General features: G+C 52.8%; 1 protein-coding gene across 1 annotated transcript in view; it reads left to right on the forward strand.

Annotated features, from left to right (window-relative positions):
• The first annotated feature begins 1,253 nt into the window (after nucleotides 1-1,253).
• Nucleotides 1,254-19,290, forward strand: part of Pald1 (phosphatase domain containing paladin 1) — a 32,961-nt gene continuing 14,924 nt past the window's right edge. Inside the window, exons 1-17 of the mRNA XM_035453334.1 lie at nucleotides 1,254-1,438; nucleotides 4,120-4,222; nucleotides 5,039-5,218; nucleotides 6,426-6,590; nucleotides 7,496-7,656; nucleotides 7,810-7,885; nucleotides 8,652-8,803; nucleotides 9,077-9,176; nucleotides 9,328-9,432; nucleotides 12,380-12,475; nucleotides 12,824-12,952; nucleotides 13,315-13,431; nucleotides 13,515-13,670; nucleotides 13,995-14,180; nucleotides 15,107-15,247; nucleotides 15,451-15,522; nucleotides 18,615-18,755. Coding sequence (XP_035309225.1) covers nucleotides 1,254-1,438; nucleotides 4,120-4,222; nucleotides 5,039-5,218; nucleotides 6,426-6,590; nucleotides 7,496-7,656; nucleotides 7,810-7,885; nucleotides 8,652-8,803; nucleotides 9,077-9,176; nucleotides 9,328-9,432; nucleotides 12,380-12,475; nucleotides 12,824-12,952; nucleotides 13,315-13,431; nucleotides 13,515-13,670; nucleotides 13,995-14,180; nucleotides 15,107-15,247; nucleotides 15,451-15,522; nucleotides 18,615-18,755 — 2,265 coding nt within the window. The remainder of the gene's footprint in view (nucleotides 1,439-4,119; nucleotides 4,223-5,038; nucleotides 5,219-6,425; nucleotides 6,591-7,495; nucleotides 7,657-7,809; nucleotides 7,886-8,651; nucleotides 8,804-9,076; nucleotides 9,177-9,327; nucleotides 9,433-12,379; nucleotides 12,476-12,823; nucleotides 12,953-13,314; nucleotides 13,432-13,514; nucleotides 13,671-13,994; nucleotides 14,181-15,106; nucleotides 15,248-15,450; nucleotides 15,523-18,614; nucleotides 18,756-19,290) is intronic.

The following is a 19,290-nucleotide window of genomic DNA, read 5'->3' on the forward strand; positions in this document are numbered from 1 at the left end:
AATATCTGTGCCATATGTGGTGCCTGTGGCCACAGGGTTTCTAGAAATTCCCATGATTCCCCTCTGCCATGTCTGTCACTCTCTGTGGGATGCCCAACCTCATTCTTCCTAGAAGACCCCAAGCCTTACGGCATCCTCCAGCTCTTCAACCATATCCCTTGAACTTTAACCTCAGGCTGGCAAGACCCGTTGCCTTCTAATCCAGGATGCCTAGCTTTCTGTGGCTGAGGAAGCAACGCTCCCTCTCCCGAAGGCTGACGATGCTGATCAGATGATGGTGTTGGGTTCTGTGGCTGCTGTTCTCTTTGGACACTTCATCTGATGGAAGCTCTCCTAGCTGGGATGTCTCTGGCCTTGTTCTAGGAAACTCGTGTGTAGAATGTCTTCCTGTGTCTGCCTTAGCAGAATGACCCAGAAGTGATGAGCATGGACTCAGTGCAAGGGGCACATGCGGGCCCATTCCCATCCAAGCCCTCTCTACCGAGCTTCATCTCCTACTCTCTGAGCCTAGAAGTCCTGAACCACCATCACCTCTGTGGGCAGCTCTCCTTTCCTGACGGTACCCCATGTTACCCCATGATAGGTGCTCTATAGCTGAGCTGCATCTCAGCCTCTCAGCCCTTCTTCTTCTTTTTTTTTTTTAAATTGTTTTCCTGAACATGCTCATTTTCTTTTTAAATTTTTATTTATTTTTACGTATATGGGTACTTTGCCTGCATGTATGTGTCTGTGCACTACGTGTGTGTATGGTGCTTATAGAGGCCAGAAGAGGGTGTCAAGTCCCCTGGGACTGTAGTCAGACAATTGTGAACTTCCATGTGGGTTCAGGAATTGAACCCGAGTCCTCTGGAAGGGCAGCAAGTGCTCTTAACCTCTGAGCCATCTCTCCAGCCCTTCTTAGTGGTCAGCTCAGCCTGCTCTCCCCACCACCCTCCGGGGTGCTGACTTGGTTTCCCAGGCCCCTTTCCTCAGCTTGGCTTCAGTTTCCTCCTTCGAGCACACAAGGGAACAGAGAAGTGCCCAGGAGGCCCTGGGAGAAGTCTCTCTCTCTCTCTAAGTAGCTGGAGCTGGTCCTTACGTTTCTCTGTGTAGAACTCTCCCACAACTTCAGCAGAGCAAGGCGTGAAGGCAGGTGCCCCTGAGAGTCCGTGTCTGCAGCCACAGTAAGAGTTGTTTCTTCCTGGGTTTCCTGCCCCTCTGAATTGTGTGCCCTCTTACCTGTAGGTCTGGGGTCCTGAGGCCACTGGCAGACTATGGGTACAACGGCAAGCACAGCACAGCAGACAGTCTCGGCTGGCACCTCCTTGGAGGGCCTGCAAGGCAGCAGTACCATGGATGGCAGGCATTCACTCAGTGTGCAGCCCTTCCACACCACAAGCTTGCACAACAGCAAGGCCAAGTCCATCATCCCCAATAAGGTTGCCCCTGTTGTGATCACGTGAGTATCAGGGGACATGTGATCATGTTCCTGGAAGACATGGCCTCGGGGTGGGGGGACAGACCTTCGTACACTTAATGCTTACAGACTGCTTCCAGTTTTGTAGATTAAAAACACCAAGTCTCACCCAGAGAGGTTAAGCAGTATTTCTGGAACCACATAGCAAACAGGTATTAGGGTGGAGTGTCTAGGTCTGTGTTGCTTACCCAAGTGCATGGTTCTGGAAGCCTAGAGAAGGAAGACTGGCCAAAGGAACATCCTTTTTATACTCCCCCCCCCCCCAGCGCCTCCCATTTAAAGACAGGGTCTCACTATGTAGCCTGAGCTGGCCTAGGACTTGTTGTGTAGACCAGGCTGTCCTAGGTGGATTGTAGAGATCCACCTGCCTCTGCCTCCTGAGTTCTGGGATTAAAGGCGTGTATCATGATGCCCCGAAGTAGCTGTTCCATTTTTCAGGGCCTTGGGCTGGAAAGCTGGAAGCTTGTTCTCCATGCTCCAGCTGGGGCCTTCAGGAACACTGACTGGGGAGACAGAGGTTTGCTCTTGTTAGTGTACTTTCAGCAACCTGGACACAGAAGCAATTCAGGAGGGCGGGGAGGGTGGACATCTGTGTGTGGATGAAGGAGTGGGTGCTTCTGGGAGGTAGAGACCGGAGAGTTCAGGGACTCTGGGGCTGTCTCCTGGGGAGCAGGAAGCATTGTTCTTCTCATCACCTGAACACCATGCTTCCTCATCTCTGGATCTTTCCGGAATGCAGGAAGAACGACATGGGGCTCTAAGAATTAAACATGTTCTACACACAGAAATGGCAGATACCTGAGAGATAGGGAAGCCGGTAGGTGGAGTGATCAGGCTGCTAGCCCTGGGGCTTGGCAGGAAGGCAGTAATTACCATAAATTACTGTGCTCGGGATGAAGAAATGTCATGCAAAAGTGACTTGACAGACAAGTGAAAGTTAGTTTGGATTGCTGGGTGGTATAGTGGCATAGGCCTTTAATTCCAGAATTTGGAGGCAGAGGCAAGTGGATCTCTGTAAGTTCAAGGCCGGACTGGTCAACATTGTTAATTCCAGTACAGCCGGGGCTACATTGTGAGACTTTTGTCTCGGAGGAAGGGAGGAAGGAAGGGAGGGAGGGAGGGAAAGGAAGAGAAAGGAAGGAAGACAGGCAGACAGAGAGAAAGAAAGAAAGAAAGAAAGAAAGAAAGAAAGAAAGAAAGAAAGAGAAAGAAAGAAAAAAGAAAGGAATGAAGGAAGAAAGGCAGGCAGGTAGTTTGGATGTTGAAGGTAGCCTTGGGAAAAGCAGGTCTGGAGCCTGGGCTCTGCCTCCCTGTTCTTTCTCTAGGAACTAGGTGGTGTGGCTCAGACAATTACTGGCTACCTGAAAATGTCCAGCAGGAATGGGCCGTGCTTGCAGCCCTCCTTAGGTTGCAGAATTTTTGAGGTGGAAGGGACCTTACAGATCATCCAGTAGAGGCACCAGCTTGCTACATCCTGCAGGCCAAATCTGGCCCACCACCTGCTGATGTTAATAAAGTTTTATTGGTCCACCGTTAGGCCCATCTTCCTGTACATCACATGTTGATACCTAGTGTTTCAGTGGCAGAATTGTAGCAGAACCTGCAAGACCCACAAAGCTAGAAATGTTTGTTTTTGGTCCTTTGCAGGAAAGGTTTGCAGAGCCCTGATCATGGCAGATAGATGTGAAAACTGAGATAGAAATGTGGATTTCAGGGAGCCAGAGGGCAGGCCACTATGAAGTGTTACCAAGGTAGAGGCTGAGCAGCAGCCAGGCCCCCTGCTTGTGCAGCTGTCTTCCACCCCACCCGTTCGCCCACTACTTTCCTGTAGGCTGCTGTTTTGTCTGGTGCCCCTGGCACAAGAGCCTGAACTCTGGCAGTCAGGTCTCTGCACTGGTACAGTGGCAGCGTGGCTGCGTGTCTTGAGCACACAGTCATCCTGCTTCAGTCATTGTGCCTTTACCTGGCTTACTGTCTGCAGAAATCATCATGGGCTTCTTTAAATTGCTGGTGTGTGGTCAGTTGTGGGTGATAATTAGGTCCTAGGAATCGGAACACCTGAAAACGGCCAGGGCTGAACTGCCCTCGACTCTAGGATTGGAAGAGTGGGGACTGTTCCAGTCACAGTCTGAGGGGTGGGCCATCCAGTGTCAACGTCTTAAGTCTCCAGACTAAACTGCCATAACAAAATATTGCCTATACAGGATGCTTGAATCAAGATGGATACTCACCTCTCATTTGGCTGTCTGGGCTGGTATGGCAGACCCTGACTATCCAGGCTCCCCCAGTGTCTTACCATAATTCCATCAGCATAGGCCTCTGTCTTTTGAGACAGCTGTTCCTCTTCTGCCAGGGGAAAAAAAGCAAAAGACATACTAGAAGGAATTCCCTTTGGGAGTGGTCTAGAATTTGCCCTGCCTCAGTCCCTGGCATCACATTGGCCAGAGCTTAATCACAGAGCCACGGCTAGCTGTAAGGGAGGCTGAGAAATGTAGTCTGCAATGGGGGTAGCCCCAGGTTGTCTTGGTCAGTTCTGGTGTTCTGTGTGTGAGGGTGAAGGGGCAGCTGCATGGGTAGGGGTGAGATGGCTTTGCTCTGGGTTCTGGTGACTGTAAGGGGCCAACAAAGGTTGTCTGACTCAGTTTTCACTGTGCCTCTGGCAGGTACAACTGCAAGGAGGAGTTCCAGATTCACGATGAGCTGCTCAAGGCCCATTACAGGATGGGCAGGCTCTCAGATGCCACCCCTGAGCACTACTTAGTGCAGGTGAGGGCAGCCCTACCCACCCCACCCTACCTCCTTACCCCATTCTATGCTCCTCAGTGTCAACCTTCTCTGTCTCTGAGTCCTTCTTTGGAACTCAGGGCATTCTACAACTGAGCCATGCCTCAGTCCTTCACTGGTGGTTCTAGGCAAGCATCCTACCTTTGAGTACTGTTTGGTACTGTTGTCCCATGAACAGTGGTAAGAACAGTGTAGGATTGACTAGACACTGGGTGACTGTCTGTCTGTGAGATAATCATTGTGGGAGTTTCTGGCTTGTCTGCGAGTACAGGTCTCACTCCTCGTCAGTCAGGCAGGGCTCATAGGAGATCACTCAGGGTTCTGGTTTGCCCAGGAATGAACTCTTGACCAGCCACTATTCTGGTCTTTTCTCTGTGGTCACTCTGTGTCAGTTCACTTAAGTCTGGAGTTTTGGAGCTGGTGGGATTTTAGGGAGGAGCCGGCCTAGTTATCTTCTGGCTCAATCCAGACATGACCCTCTTTCTACAAGCCTTGTTAAGAGCTTGGGGTGTCCTGTCATCCTCCAGGGGAGCTACAGTCCCTCTTTGGAGCTGGTTGTGGCTTGCAGTTCCAATCTCTGTTCTCTTCAAGGCCTGGCTGGCCCCAAGGCCACCTTCTATGTGGAGTCTTCTTTTTTTTTCCTGAACCAAACACCACTGCTGTCCCATGAACCTGCAGGACCATGTTTCCACCCCCACCCCAGTTCCTCCCTCCCTGCTCCCTAGAGCCCAGGACAGAGTTCTACCTGAGGAGAAACCCTTGCATCCTGGATTGATCTGCTGTGATTCTCTCTGCCAGGGCCGCTATTTCCTGGTGCGTGATGTCACCAAGAAGATGGACATGCTGGGCACCTTGGGGAGTTGTGGGGCTCCCAACTTCCGGCAGGTGCCGGGTGGGCTCCCTGTGTTTGGCATGGGACAACCCAGCCTCTTGGGATTCCGGAAGGTCCTGCAGAAACTCCAGAAGGACGGGCACAAGGTAAGCTTGCTATGTCCCAGGGTGGCCCTCGATGGCTCTGGAGTGGCTCACCTGGGGCTGGGGAAGGGTGTGTGGCCTTGGCAGAAACTGGAGAGTATTTATTGCATTGTCCTTTTGGGAAAGGGTGCCAAAGGTCAGAAGCCTCTTGTACACCCCACTCTTGAGTCTTGGAGGAAGTGAGAGGTGACAAGAGAGCCACTTTCCAACTCTAGAGACTGCCACATGATGGTCTTGGCTGACACCTAAATCTGTCAACTCTGTGATGAAGGGCCCTATTTTACAGAACAGGAAACTAAGGGCCTTAAAAGGAAAGTGACTTGTTCAAGGTCAGACTGCTCCCGGGTGGTGTCTGAAGGCTCAGACACAGGCAATTAGACCCTAAGTACCTGCTTTCAAACACTTTCTCTCACTTGCCTGAAGGAGGTGCGATAAGGCCAAGGTGTTGCCGGGATTCCAGGTTCCTCAGCCGTGGCAGTGACTGTATTGGCCTGAGATGAGTTCGAGTGGCAGAGTGAACAAGAATGGAGTGGGGGCTGTGTGCAGGTCCTGTCTTCCCAGCTTGACCCTAGCTCCCTGAAGATGGTTCTGCTGTAGCTCAGCCAATGGCTGACTGCTTGGTGGAGAGGCCAGTTTAGCCTTTCTTTAGCTGGTCTTTATCAGGCAATTGATTTACCCAGGACTCTGCCCTAGGTATTGTGGGCCATGGAAAGGACTAGAGTGTGATTCTGCCTGGGTGATGTGCAGTCCACCCAGAGAGAAAAAGACAGACCTACTGACATGTTAACAGGTTAAAATGCAACAGAACTTGCCTCAAAGACTGAAAAGACAGTCACCCCGAGAAGAGATTGGATTCTTGCTGACTGAGGAGAGTTTTGGGGCAGGTAGCAGTTAGATGGAACTTCATTTTCTTTAGGATTCCTGTTGAAGGGACTGGTCCAGTGCTTCACCCCGGATGAGGGGGGAACTATCTGAACAAAGGCCTAGAGGTTGGACAGGGGACGGGTGTCCGTGTAGCACAGGGACAATGTCTCTTTTTTTGGTTTTTCGAGACAGGGTTTCTCTGTGTAGCTTTGGACCCTATCCTGGCACTAGCTCTGGAGACCAGGCTGGCCTCAAACTCAGAGAGATCCGCCTGCCTCTGCCTTCCGAGTGCTGGGATTAAAGGCATGTGCCACTAACGCCCGGCGCAATGTCTTCTGTTTGACAGGAGTGTATCATCTTCTGTGTGCGGGAGGAGCCTGTGTTGTTCTTGCGTGCTGAGGAGGACTTCGTCTCCTACACACCTCGAGACAGGGAGAGCCTTCATGAGAACCTCAGGAGCCCTGGGCTGGGGGTCAAGGCTGAGAGCCTGGAGCTGGCCATCCGGAAAGAGGTGCGGGCCTGTGGGGTGATGTGATGGGAGAACTTCTCCCTAGCTGGTCTCCCTAGATGTCTGAGCCGAGACTCTAGCCTGCTTTCCAGACATGCCCCTGAAGCCGTTCTGGGTGTGGGAGACGCTCAGCCTTCACTGGCCCACACTCCCCTGCCCTGCTTGGGTGAGTGGTTGGCTGTGCAGTTGACCTCTTGTTCCCAGCTGGCCTATTTCTGTCCCTTTCTCACCATGCTCCTCCTTCACCCCCCAGTCCTGGTTTAGGGAGGGGTCTGGTCTGCTAAGAAGAGACCTAGGTTAGGATGCCCGAGGCTGAAGTTTGGCTACTCACTGGTCGCATGGGGCCCTAAGGAGTCATTTGCTGGGCCTGTCTCAGATTCTGGGGTGTCCGCTTCTCTCCCATGGCACAGAGGCTTGGTGGGGGGCTCTGAGACAGATGACACACCACAGAGGTATATGAGTGGGATGTGGGGGTCACAGTGTTTCAGATGTATGTGGAGAAGTCCAGGCCCCACTGGGGACCAGCCTCTCCCTGCTTGGGGTCACAGTGTTTCAGATGTATGTGGAGAAGTCCAGGCCCCGCTTGGGACCGGCCTCTCCCTGCCTTTCTTACATCTGCTTCAGCTGGCTGAGCCTCACCCAACCTGGGATTCAGGTGGCCTCGTGTATTTCTGCTGCCCTCTGGGCAGAGCCCTCCAACTGACCTGCATGGAGGTCATGGTCAGTCCTGGCTGCCCTCAGGCTTGATCCCTGTAGGCAGGGCAGAGTGCCTCTTGCCATGTGGCCCCCCCTTTGAAGGAAAAGAAGCTTCTGTAAAGCCTCTGTGTGGCCCGGTCTCCAGAGCTGGGCAGGGACAATCAGGGAGGAAGCTCAGGCCATATCCCTCTGACTCTTGGATCTCACTCTAGATCCACGACTTTGCCCAGCTGAGAGAGAACACGTACCACGTGTACCACAACACAGAGGACCTGCGTGGGGAGCCACATACCGTGGCCATCCGAGGTGAGGATGATGTGCACGTGACCGAGGAGGTGTATAAACGACCGCTCTTCCTTCAGCCCACCTACAGGTACCTGGAGCTGATGTCCTCTCTGGGCTGGCTCTCCAGCTGCCACCTCAGTTCCCCCGTCTGCACATCAGGCCTGTGCTTGGGGATGAGGGCTTGAGATGCTGCTACTCGGAGTCGTTGCCCGGCTCATGGGCTGTTCTCTTCTCCTGGCAGGTATCACCGCCTCCCCCTGCCAGAGCAAGGGGCCCCCCTGGAAGCCCAGTTTGATGCCTTTGTCAGTGTCCTCCGGGTAAGTGGGGCTGAGGGGAGTTTTGGGACTGGCAGGTAGGAAAAGATGCCACCCACTGGTTTCCATGGAGATGCCCAGGGTGGTTTGACCTCAGATTATTTCTATGGGAGGTTCGATCTATGATGTATATAGAGTCCAATATGTTGGGGCATGGGGTGGTGTCTACATCCTTATGTGTGCATGTATGTACCCTTCTGCAGTGTACCCGTATCTGTGTGTGCTCAGGTGCACTCGAGTACACATGCTACAATTCTCCGATGCCAGAGTGTAGCACTAATGCCTGAAGGACCCGGTTCTAGCCGTGGCTTGGCTGCACTCTCACTTGTGTGGTGTTGGAGGCTGTTCTTCCTCTCTAGACCTCTCCTTCCTCCCTTCAGTCAAGCTTGCCCCACAGGCTTGTTTGCTGATATTTACTGGGGGTGGGGGTGGGGGCTTCTGTCCCAACCCATTTTGGGATAGTGCCTTAATTTGTATTACATGGGGAGGGGCATCAGGTCAGTATAGGGCCTGGGACCCTGTGAGTAGCTCCTATTTCAGACCCCACGAGCTTCCTGGCCTGTTCTCTGAGTTCCCCTGAGGCTGGGCAGGGGCAGGAGCTGAGGCCCTGGGATCAGATGGATCAGATCTGGCTGTGGGCTTGACATCAGAGGCTGTGCTACTTGTCTGACCCCAGCTTGTTGCAGATGTCATGAGCTTGACTGGGGCTTCAGCCTCAAGGTTTTCCATCACGTTCTTGCCTGATCGTCATTCATGTTCCCTCCTGCAGGAGACCCCCGGCCTTCTGCGGCTCCGAGATAACCACGGGCTTCCCCCTGCCCTCCTGTTCAGCTGCCAGTCAGGTGTGGGCAGGACCAATGTGGGCATGGTCCTCGGTACCCTCGTGCTGTTTCACTACCGTAGAACCTCCTCCCAGCCAGAGTGAGTGGCAGGGGTCCAGCCAGGCAAGGGGTTGGATGGACAGGAGAGGAGAGGGTAAAGCCACCTCCAGGATGATGGGGCCACATCCAGAAGGCTGGGCATCATTGCCTCATTTGCCACAGATTTGCTTGGTGCCCTGGAGAGGCACTGGGCCCTTCTGGGCCTTCATTCCCCCAATGAAATTCAGAAGGAGCCTGCAATCTGATGCTTCCCAGTGGTGGCAGAGGGCTGCATGGCTGTCCCTCATCATACTCCTGACTCTCACCTTGTCAGGGCTGCCTCCTTGCTGACCAAACCCCTGCCCATGGAGCAGTTTCAGGTCATCCAAGGCTTCATCCGCATGGTGCCCCAGGGGAAGAAGATGGTGGAGGAGGTGAGTGAGGGGCTGGGCCAGGATTGGGGGGGTGCGTAGTTGCTCCTGTCACTGGTGTGTGTGTGGGGTGGGGTGGGTGGGTCTTTTCATCCCTCATACTCTTTCTCTCTGACAGTCCTCTCCCATTCTCTGTCCCCTGTTCTGGCCCTAGGTGGATCGAGCAGTCACTGCCTGTGCAGAGTTACATGACCTGAAGGAAGAGGTCCTGAAGAACCAGAGGAAGCTGGAAGGCATCAGGCCAGAGAGCCCAGTGCAGGTGAGGCCAGGAGTAGCATGCTGGACTCTGCCTGGGACTGGGATTTTTCAGCCTGATTGTTCCTGGCTGCTGCTTCTCCGTTAGTTTCTGGAGGGGGTGGTGTGGGCAGCTGGCTCAGCGGGGAAGGATGAGGAAGAGGAAGTTTATTTTTTCTGAGCAGGTCTCTTGGCTGCAGAATAAACAGCACGGACAGAGGGGCCTGCTGAGACCTCTGGACACAGACGATTCCCAGTTCATCACATTAGTCAGCTTCACGTTAGGGCGATGAAAACCTTGAAGCTGAGACAGTCAGCTCATAAAAAGGAAAGGCTAGCCAGGGCTGGTGCAGGCTGGTCATCCCCACACTGCTGCTGAGGCAGGGGTGGGGTAGGGACTGAGTTCAAGGGCAGCCTGGGTGTGTTTCAGGTCAGCAAAGAGAGAAGGGGTAGGGAGAAGGGGAGGGGAGGAGAGGGGAGAGCACGCCCATAGCTCATTAGCTCTGTTCTTTGGCCGGCACGTATGGTGGGACAGCACTTCTCTCTCATCAGGGGACAGGGGACAAAAAAGATAAGAAGAAGCAGTCAGCATCCTGCAGTTTCCTTTTAGAGCACATCTCTAATGACCTAAAGCACTCCTGCTAGGCTCTGCCCTTCTCTCAGTGTCACCCCAGGACCCACCTTTAATTCAGGGGCTTTTAGGGCACTCTGGGGAATTCATACAGGAGCTCTTCCTACAAAGGTGCCATCTAGGGCTTCCCTGGGAAGAGCAGGCTGTGTTCATCCCACGGCTTCAGGAGGAGTACTAAGCTGGCTGGCAGTTCTGGTCCCTAGCTCCAGGGAGAAGAGGGGGCTGACAGTGTGTACGGCGTACGGAAAGAATCTAAGCCCTTACAACCTTTTCTTTCTTTAACACACACACACACACACACACACACACACACACACACACACACACAGAGTCCTTGAGAGCAGCATTCTATGATGGGAAAACTGAGAAATCAGAACCAGGAAAAGCAATGGCACCTCACTTGGGCAGCTGCCCAGGCATGCTCTTTTTTTTTTTTTTTTTTTTTTTTGGTTTTTTCGAGACAGGGTTTCTCTGTCTAGCTTTGGAGCTATCCTGGCACTTGCTCTGGAGACTAGGCTGGCCTCGAACTCACAGAGATCCTCCTGCCTCTGCCTCCCGAGTGCTGGGATTAAAGGCGTGCACCACCAACTCCCGGCTCCAGGCATGCTTTTTAATTGTGTGGTTTTTTGTTTGTTTGTTTGTGATTCTATATGTAACCTTCCATGCTTCTAGCTTTAATGTGAATCCATGGATTTTGTCATTGAGAAGATTTTTAATGACTCTGTCTCTTAAACTCATGGCCAGGTCAACCTGTATTAGCCTAATGAGTCAGAATGGGGGGCTCCCGGTCCAGCTACCTGCTCATAGTTCTAGTGTCACTTACAGGGGTGGGGACTTGGGCATGTGCTGTGCCTTCATTGCCCCGTTTGTGGAGTAGGGCAAGTGATGATAAGCAGCTGGTAGGACTGTTGGGGTCCTGTGAGCAAAGATGCTTGGAACACTTAGAAGAGGGCTGAATGTCACCTGCTACTGTCACCAGACAGGCCCCAGTTGTTGACACTTGAGCTGCTTCAGGACCCCATCCTGTAATTGCTTTTGTCTGGAGTGGCTTCATCTTGTGTTAACATTATCTGGGTTCCCCTCTTGCATCTGCAGTGGGAGGGTGTTATCAGAGCCCAGTGTTATCCTCTAGTCTGGACCAGGAGGCAGGGGCCATCAGAGCTGGGCTCAGGGCCCAGGGCTCATGCTCCATCTTCGTTTTGCTGGTGTCCTCTCATGGCTGACTCAGGTCACTGGCAGAGTTATCATGCTTCCATGGCAACATAGAGGTGTGACTGAGACTGTGCACCCCCCCCCCAACATCTAGTATACTCACTCTCCAGTTTTCTATAGAAAAGGCTGCATAGTCCCTGGAGGTGCAGATTCCCAAAAGTGGGGGTTGGGTGGGGTGGGGCCCAGCTTTACCATAGGCTCTGACTCTTCTCTCAGGCCAATTCAATTCAGATGTCACTTGCTTTTTAGGTTACTGACCTGGCTGGAGAACCATGACATTTGGAGGTCAAGGGGTGGGACTCATGGGCTCTCTTGGATACCCCAATGCCTGGAGGAGGTGGGGCTGGGGTTAGGGGAGAGGGGCCTTGTCAGCTGAATTGAGAGAGAGAGAGAGAGAGACAGAGAGAGAGAGACAGAGAGAGAGAGAGAGAGAGAGAGAGAGAGAGGAGTTCCTAGTTCATTTCTTTCTTTCTTTGGTTTTTCGAGACAGGGTTTCTCTGTGGCTTTGGAGGCTGTCCTGGAACTAGCTCTTGTAGACCAGGCTGGTCTCGAACTCACAGAGATCCACCTGCCTCTGCCTCTTGAGTGCTGGGATTAAAGGCGTGCCTCTGGCTGTCCTGGAACTCACTCTGTAGACCAGGCTGGCCTTGAACTTACAGAGATCCCCCTGCCTCTGCCCTTTTTTTTTTTTTTTAAAGATTTTATTTATTTATTATGTATACAACATTCTGCTTCCATATATATCTGCACACCAGAAGAGGGCACCAGATCTCATAACGGATGGTTGTGAGCCACCGTGTGGTTGTTGGGAATTGAACTCAGGACCTCTGGAAGATCAGTCGGTGCTCTTAACCTCTGAGCCATCTCTCCAGCCCGTGTTCCTGGTTCTTAAAGGAGGGCCTCCCTCAAGAAAGGGAAAGGATGTTTGTGGCGGCTTCTGTGACACAGGGAAAATGGAACATGACATGGGGAGTCATCGTCCTGTTGTCTACTCCTCACCTTTGTCCCCTGTCCCAGGGATGAAAACTGTCATGGAGCTAGCGAGTGTCTGCTGGGAGTTTCTCCTCTTCTACACACAGCTAGGTGCAGCCCCATGTTTAACACCTCATTTCTCCCTTCCCGTCCTTAGGAAAGGGATAGCCAGCATGCTGTCCAGCAGAGGGCGCTGTGGAGCCTGGAGCTGTACTTCTACCTGGTCCTATTTAACTACTATCTGCATGAGCAGGTGGGGCTGAGGGCGCACCGGTCCTCCCACCCCAGCAACCAGGGACCCCACGGGATGGGGAATAGAGTGGTATTGTGTGTGTTGGTCCCTGAGGAAGGTTGGGAGGGGTAAGAAGGGATCCAGATGAGTGTTGTTTCTGCCTCCACCCCGTGTCCCCTTTTCCTTCCCAAGCTAGGCCTAGACTCTGTCTTGGTTTGGGCAGCAAACATCTTGGTCCTCCCTCACCTACTTGTTTTCCTCCATGGAGCACAATGGTACTTTTTGGGGTTCCCTTTCTGTGGCTAGGCAAGGAGGGCTCTAGATGTCCCCACACCCCTCATTGCCCCGTCTCTTGGCCTCGGGCTGCAGTACCCCCTGGCCTTTGCCCTCAGTTTCAGTCGTTGGCTGTGTACCCACCCTGAGCTGTACCGTCTGCCTGTGATGCTGAGTCCAGTGGGGCCCATGACCCCTGGGGACCTCATCGCCAAGGGCTCCCTGGTGAGTAGCTACCTACTCCATCTGTGGAGTGGGCTGGGCTGAGGGATTCTAGATTCCTATCGGGCTGGGGAAGTACTGCCAGGGGCCTCCTAGGCTTCTCCGTGAATAGAATGTACCATGTTCTGGCTACTGTTCTAGCACCTTCTGCTTAGTCTCAAAGCCCAGAGCCTGTAGGACATCTGAGCTGGAGCTCTCTGGAGGGTGTGTGCCATTGCATGCCTGCCAGGATACCAGTAAGGCTGCCGGTGTCCAGCCATGTATGCCCTGCACCCTGCAGGGCACTGTTTCCACCCCACACTTGCCCCACTGAGGCTGGATATGGTTGGTGACTATGGACTTCAGGCGTGGTGTCCTCCCCACAGGAAGCAGATGATCTTGTTTCCCCGGACGAGCTCAGCACCGTCAGAGAGATGGATGTAGCCAACTTCCGGCGTGTACCTCGCATGCCTATCTATGGCACCGCCCAGCCCAGTGCCAAGGTGCCTGCCGATCCCAGGTCCAGGTCCAAACATGGGGACAGGGGAAAGGCTAGCCCCGGCCCTGACAGCCCCTCGTCCCCCAGGCCCTAGGCAGCATCCTGGCCTACCTGTCTGATGCCAAGAGGAAGCTACGACAGGTGGTCTGGATCAACCTGAGGGAGGAGATTGTACTGGAGTGTGATGGGCACATACACAGCCTATGGCCACCCGGACCAACCCTGGCCCCTGAGCAGCTGGAAGTAAGGTTTCTGGCTTTTTGCACGGTTTGCATGGGAAGCACTCGGGAGAAAAGGGGGGTGGGTGAGGGAGAGAGCCAGAGGGCCCTGCGTTCCTCTGTGTGAATGGAGCAGCTGGGGCTCAGGAAGGGATGTTTCAGGCAGCTGCTGTTTCAGGCCTTCTGTTCCTTTGTTCCCATGTCCCCATACTTCTGTGGCTTTTCCGCCTCTGGGGTGGTTCTGACCTGAGGCTGTGGCTGGGAAGCCGGCACTAGTCATGGCTCCATCAGGCTCCTGCCTCTCAGGCCTGTCTCAGTGGCCTCTGCCCTCTGTCCTGCTCCTGTACAGGCCCTGGAGGCCCAGCTAAAGACCCACCTGAGTGCTCCTGCCCCCGACACAAAGAAGAACCCTACCACCCCCAGGTTCCAGAAGTGTCTGACCACACAGGAGGTCTTCAGCCAGCACCAGGGGTCCTGCCTTGGCCTTACCTACCACCGTATTCCTGTGCCAGACTTCTGCGCCCCCCGGGAGGAGGTGAGGGGCCAGGCCTCTGGGGACCAGATCTCTCTTCCTCTTCTTAGGCCTGAGAAAAGCAGCTCAATTCCATAATGGAGCCAGGGATTGTCTAATGGGGTCCATATGTGGCCTCAGAAGCATGTTCCCATCTTTTCTGTGTGCGCACGTGCGTGTGCACGTACGCGCACGTGTGTGTGTGTGTGTGTGTGTGTGTGTGTGTGTGTGTGTGTGTGTGATGTGTTGAAGGCATGTGTTGCAGAGAAGAGAGTGTGCTCACATGTCTGTTGGAGGGATATGATACATAGTGCCCTGGTGGTGTGGGGTGTAGGTTCTCATGGAGTTCATGGCATCTGTCTTGTGTTTGGGCTGTGTGTAGATGGTGCATCCATGGGGGCGGGTGCTCATGGAGAAAACCCTGTGGAATTGGGCTGTGTGACTGAGTGGGATTCATGTGGTAACTTGTGGTAGCTGACAGATGTATGTTTGCAGCCATCTGTGTGGTTCGTCTTTCAGGAACCGGTACCTCTGTGGGCTGTGTGTGCCTGTGGATAGTGTCAGTGTTGTTTGCTTTTGCCCACTGTCTGTGCGCTCACAGCCTATGGAGTGCTGCCCCCTAGTGGCTGCTCTCCAATTGTTTGGATGCACTCAGACAGGACCTGGTTCTCAGGCAGGGCACCAGGCTAGAAAACATCTGTGCCTTACCTGCCAGGTGGCGTACTGAGTCCCAGAAGTGTGCTGTGTCTGCTCATGTGCCCGGTCCTTTTCACACACATGTGGGCTTGTGTATAAACCTAGTGAGCTCTGTGTGTGCACATGGACAAGGTTGTGTGTATGATGGGGCACATGGAAACAGAAAATGGGGTTGCCATTTGGATGGGGGTCACCAGTGTGAGTCTGGGCAGCCAGTGTCACCCCTGGACTCAGACTGTGGTCTTGCCACTCAGGACTTTGACCGGCTGTTTGAGGCCCTGCGGGCTGCTCTCACCAAGGACCCAGGCACAGGCTTTGTCTTCAGCTGCCTTAGCGGACAGGGCCGGACTACAACTGCCATGGTGGTGGCTGTGCTGGCCTGCTGGCACATCGGGGTAGGTGTGGCCTTCTGAGTGAGGTCAGAGATTATCCCAGGCAAGGGTGGGGACTGGCTGTGGCTAGTGTGGAGGGACAGAGGTCATGCCTGATGTCATCCTTGGACCCCTTCCATCAGTCCTGGCAGACCTCCAGCAGGGCTTCAGGGTGTAGGGATGGTATAGAAGAGGGAGATGCTCCATCTATCTCTGTCATCCTTCAGGGCTGCCCCGAGGTGGGTGAGGAGGAACTAGTGAGCGTGCCTGATGCCAAGTTCACCAAGGGCGAGTTTCAGGTGGGTATGTCCCCTGGGTCCCTGGGAGTGCTATGCAGCCTGGAATCTTGGGTCTTGCTGGCAGATTAGTGAGAATGGGGCTGGCTTTCTGCTTCCAAGATGGACAGACTATGGCTCAGAACAGTTTAACTCTTAAGCCTCTGCAAATGGCCATAGTAATAGGAGCTGGATCCTTCCCTACCTGGCCGGGGTGCTGGGTTCTTCATAGTATTGTTGATAACTACCTCACAGTTTCTTGAGATTCAGCTGTGGTTGGTACCCAGTGCAGGACTGCAACCCACTCTGTCCCTCCCCTTACTTCAGGCTAGGGACCCTGGATGGGCAGCCATTAACATTTCAGATCCAGTCATCATATAGCATGCACCTACTACATGCCATGTGGCGTATCAGACGTGTGACATCTCTTTGAACACTTGGCCTATAGCTGACCAGTGGCTGGAATTACCATTAATTCCTGTCTAACCTGGTAACTGTGCCACGTGCTCTGCTGGCAGTCCTACTGCCCTGCCCTCTTTGAGAGGTCAAGACTGCCAGTCACATGTGCCTCTAGGCCTTTGGGTGTGCTGCTCTTTAGACAATGTCTTTCTTTTGTGGTAAATGCTCAGATTCTTTTTCTTTTCTTAGTGTGACAAAATATACCAACAGAAATCAAATCCGAAGCCAGTCTGGTCTACATAGCAATTTTCAGGCCAGCTGGGGCTACACAGTGAAATCTTGTTTCGAATAAATAAGTGTAGCTCAGTGGTGGAGTGTTTGCCTAGCATGTTCAAGACCCTGGACTGGATCCCTGTCACTGCAAAAAATAAGTTAGAGTGCTTGTTGAGCACGTGCGGAGTCCTGGGTTTAAGCCCAGCACCACAGATCCTGAGTGGGAGTGGTAGCTCATGCCTGGAATCCAGCTTTTGGGTGGTAGAGGCAGGAGGATCAGGAGTTCGAGATCATTCTCTGCTGTAGAGTGAGTCTGAGAACTGCCCGGAACATGTAAAGATCCCGTCTCTTTACACGGGCGTGGGGTGGGGGATAGGGGTGGTGGTGTCAGTGGGTAAAATGCTTGTCCAACAATTAAAACATAAAGAATAAGATGAATCTTTGTAAGGAACTTTACCTGGGCTTTTGATATACTCTGAGCATTTCAAACCATTAGTCCTTCCTGTGGTTTGCTGGCATTGTCTCCCCAGCTCTCCCATCATCTCCCTGGCTCTCCCATTACCTCCCTGGCTCTCCCATCATCTCCCTGGCTCTCCTCTCATCTCCCTGTCTCTCTCACCATCTCCCCAACTCTCCTATCATCTCTCTGACTCCCTGTCAGCACTATATGCGCTTTACGTTATAGGAGCCTGGCTTTCCCAGTTCTGCAGTTAATATGTCTGTTTCACAAAACTGTAACTGTGACAGGACAGGCAGAGGTGACATAAAAGTTTGGAAGTTAGTACTTGATACCCACTTTTTTTTTTAAGTTTTTTTGAGACAGAGTTTCTCTGTGTAGCTTTGGAGGCTGCCCTGAACTAGCTCTTGTAGACCAAGCTGATCTAGAGATCTGCCTGCCTCTACCTCCCTAGTGCTGGGATTAAAGGCATGCGCCACCATTGCCTGGCAATACCCACTTTTTAAAAGATTTTTTTTTTTTGACAGGATCTCACTATGTAGCTCTGTCTGTCCTGAATTCATTCTGTAGACCAGGTTGGTCTTGAATTCAGAGATCTGCCTGCCTCTGCCTTCTGATTTCAGGGACTAATGTTGTCCACTACTACGCTCAGCAAAAGTTTTTTTTTTTTTGGCTTTTCGAGACAGGGTTTCTCTGTATAGCTTTGGAGCCTATCCTGGCACTTGCTCTGGAGACCAGGCTGGCCTTGAACTCGCAGAGACTCACCTGCCTCTGCTTCCTGAGTGCTGGGATTAAAGGCGTGCACCACCAATGCCCGGCTAAGATTTTATTTTTAATTTTGTGTACCTGTGTGTCTCTGAGGGTATGTCCACATGAGTGCAGGTGCTTGTGGAGGCCAGAAGAGGGCGCTGGATTCTCTGGAACTGGAGTTACAGGCTGTTGTGAGGCACCTGATGCGCTGAACTTGGGTCCTCTGTAAGAACAATCCATGCTCTTAACAGCTGAGCCATCTGTTTACCCTCATATCCTCTTAAAGAATTATTTTTGTTAACTTTGGGTGTGATGCCTCAGGATCTGGATTTAATAATAATAATAATAGTAATAATAATAATATCGTCATCATTATTGTTATTATTATTATTATTTGAGACAGGGTCTCCTGGCCTGGAACTCTCCGATTCAGCTAAACTGGTTGACTGACAAACCTTAGGGATCTACCTGTCTCTGCTCCCTGCCCTCTGCCATTGCTAGAGGTACAGACATGTGCCACTCTGCCTGGCCTTTTACATAGGTTCTTGGAATAGAGCGCCGCTCTTCAACCTTGAGCAGCAAGTGAATTGTCTCCCCAGGCCCTTGCTATTCTCTTAAGGCTAGAAAGTCGATGAAATGACCTAAAGAGATGAACACATTAGGCTTCTTAGAATTTTTGATATGCACATTAAGAATGGTGGGTTCAGGGCTCATTGTTCAAGCATGAGGACCTGAGTTGCAATAGTCGGACCTATATAAAGCCAGGCATGGCTATGTGCATGTGTAACCCCAGCACTGTGCGGAGCAGAGAGAAGAAGAGGATCATGGGGCTTGCTGGAGGCCAGCCTAGGCCCAGGTTCAGTGAGAGACCCTGTCTCAAAGCAATAAGGTGGAGAGAGAGCGGGACACTCAACTTCTTCCGGTGGCCTCCACGTGTGCACAGGTCAATGCAACCGTACACACATGCACTCTGATACATCATATGCATTCACACACGTCACACATACGTGCACACTTAACACATACACAGCAGGCGATATATGCATCGAAATGTACATGTACAGGTCTTCCGAACAACTCACACAATCTTACCTGTGAATGAAAAAAGCGTGGGTGTGTGACCTGAGCAATACCACATCCCCTTACTGCCCTAAGCCTGAGAAGAGAGCGAGCAGGAGGGCTCAGGGCTGAGGATCCCCCTTGGCTTTCCATCCACTCACCCCTGCTCTGGCCCCAGGTGGTGATGAAGGTGGTACAGCTGCTGCCGGACGGCCACCATGTGAAGAAGGAGGTGGATGCGGCCCTGGACACTGTCAGCGAGACCATGACGCCCATGCACTACCATCTCCGGGAAATCATTATTTGCACGTACCGGCAGGTGAGTCCCGCCCGCCTGGGCTCCTGGCTCTGCAGGATGGGCTGTGGCTCACGTGGTGGGGCTGAGGGTGTGGAGATCGGTGGTGCAGGTTTGAGGTGGCAGCAGGTCTAGTGGGTCCTTTTTGTTCCTCTTTTTTTTTTTTTGGTTTTTCGAGACAGGCTTTCTCTGTGGCTTTGGAGGCTGTCCCGGCACTCGCTCAGGAGACCAGGCTGGTCTCGAACTCACAGAGATCCACCTGCCTCTGCCTCCTGAGTGCTGGGATTAATGCACCACCAACGCCCGACTAGGCCCTTCTTTTTTTTGGACACTTTCCCACCTCTTAGAAGGGAATGTGGACCTAGAAACAGAAATGTCAGCAGCCCCAAGCCACTGTCACCTGATCTGGGATAACCTGCTGTGGGAGGGACCAAGAGGAACACCTGAGACCCCAGTGGGGTGGAGCAGGATTCTGGTATGTGACCCTGGGGGTGGCCGTGTGACTGACAGTCAGCGGGGACAAAGCTGAGTACTGCATGGTGCCGCTGCTATACCCCTG

This window comes from Cricetulus griseus (assembly GCF_003668045.3).
Source record: "Cricetulus griseus strain 17A/GY chromosome 1 unlocalized genomic scaffold, alternate assembly CriGri-PICRH-1.0 chr1_1, whole genome shotgun sequence".
Taxonomy (NCBI): Eukaryota; Metazoa; Chordata; class Mammalia; order Rodentia; family Cricetidae; genus Cricetulus; species Cricetulus griseus.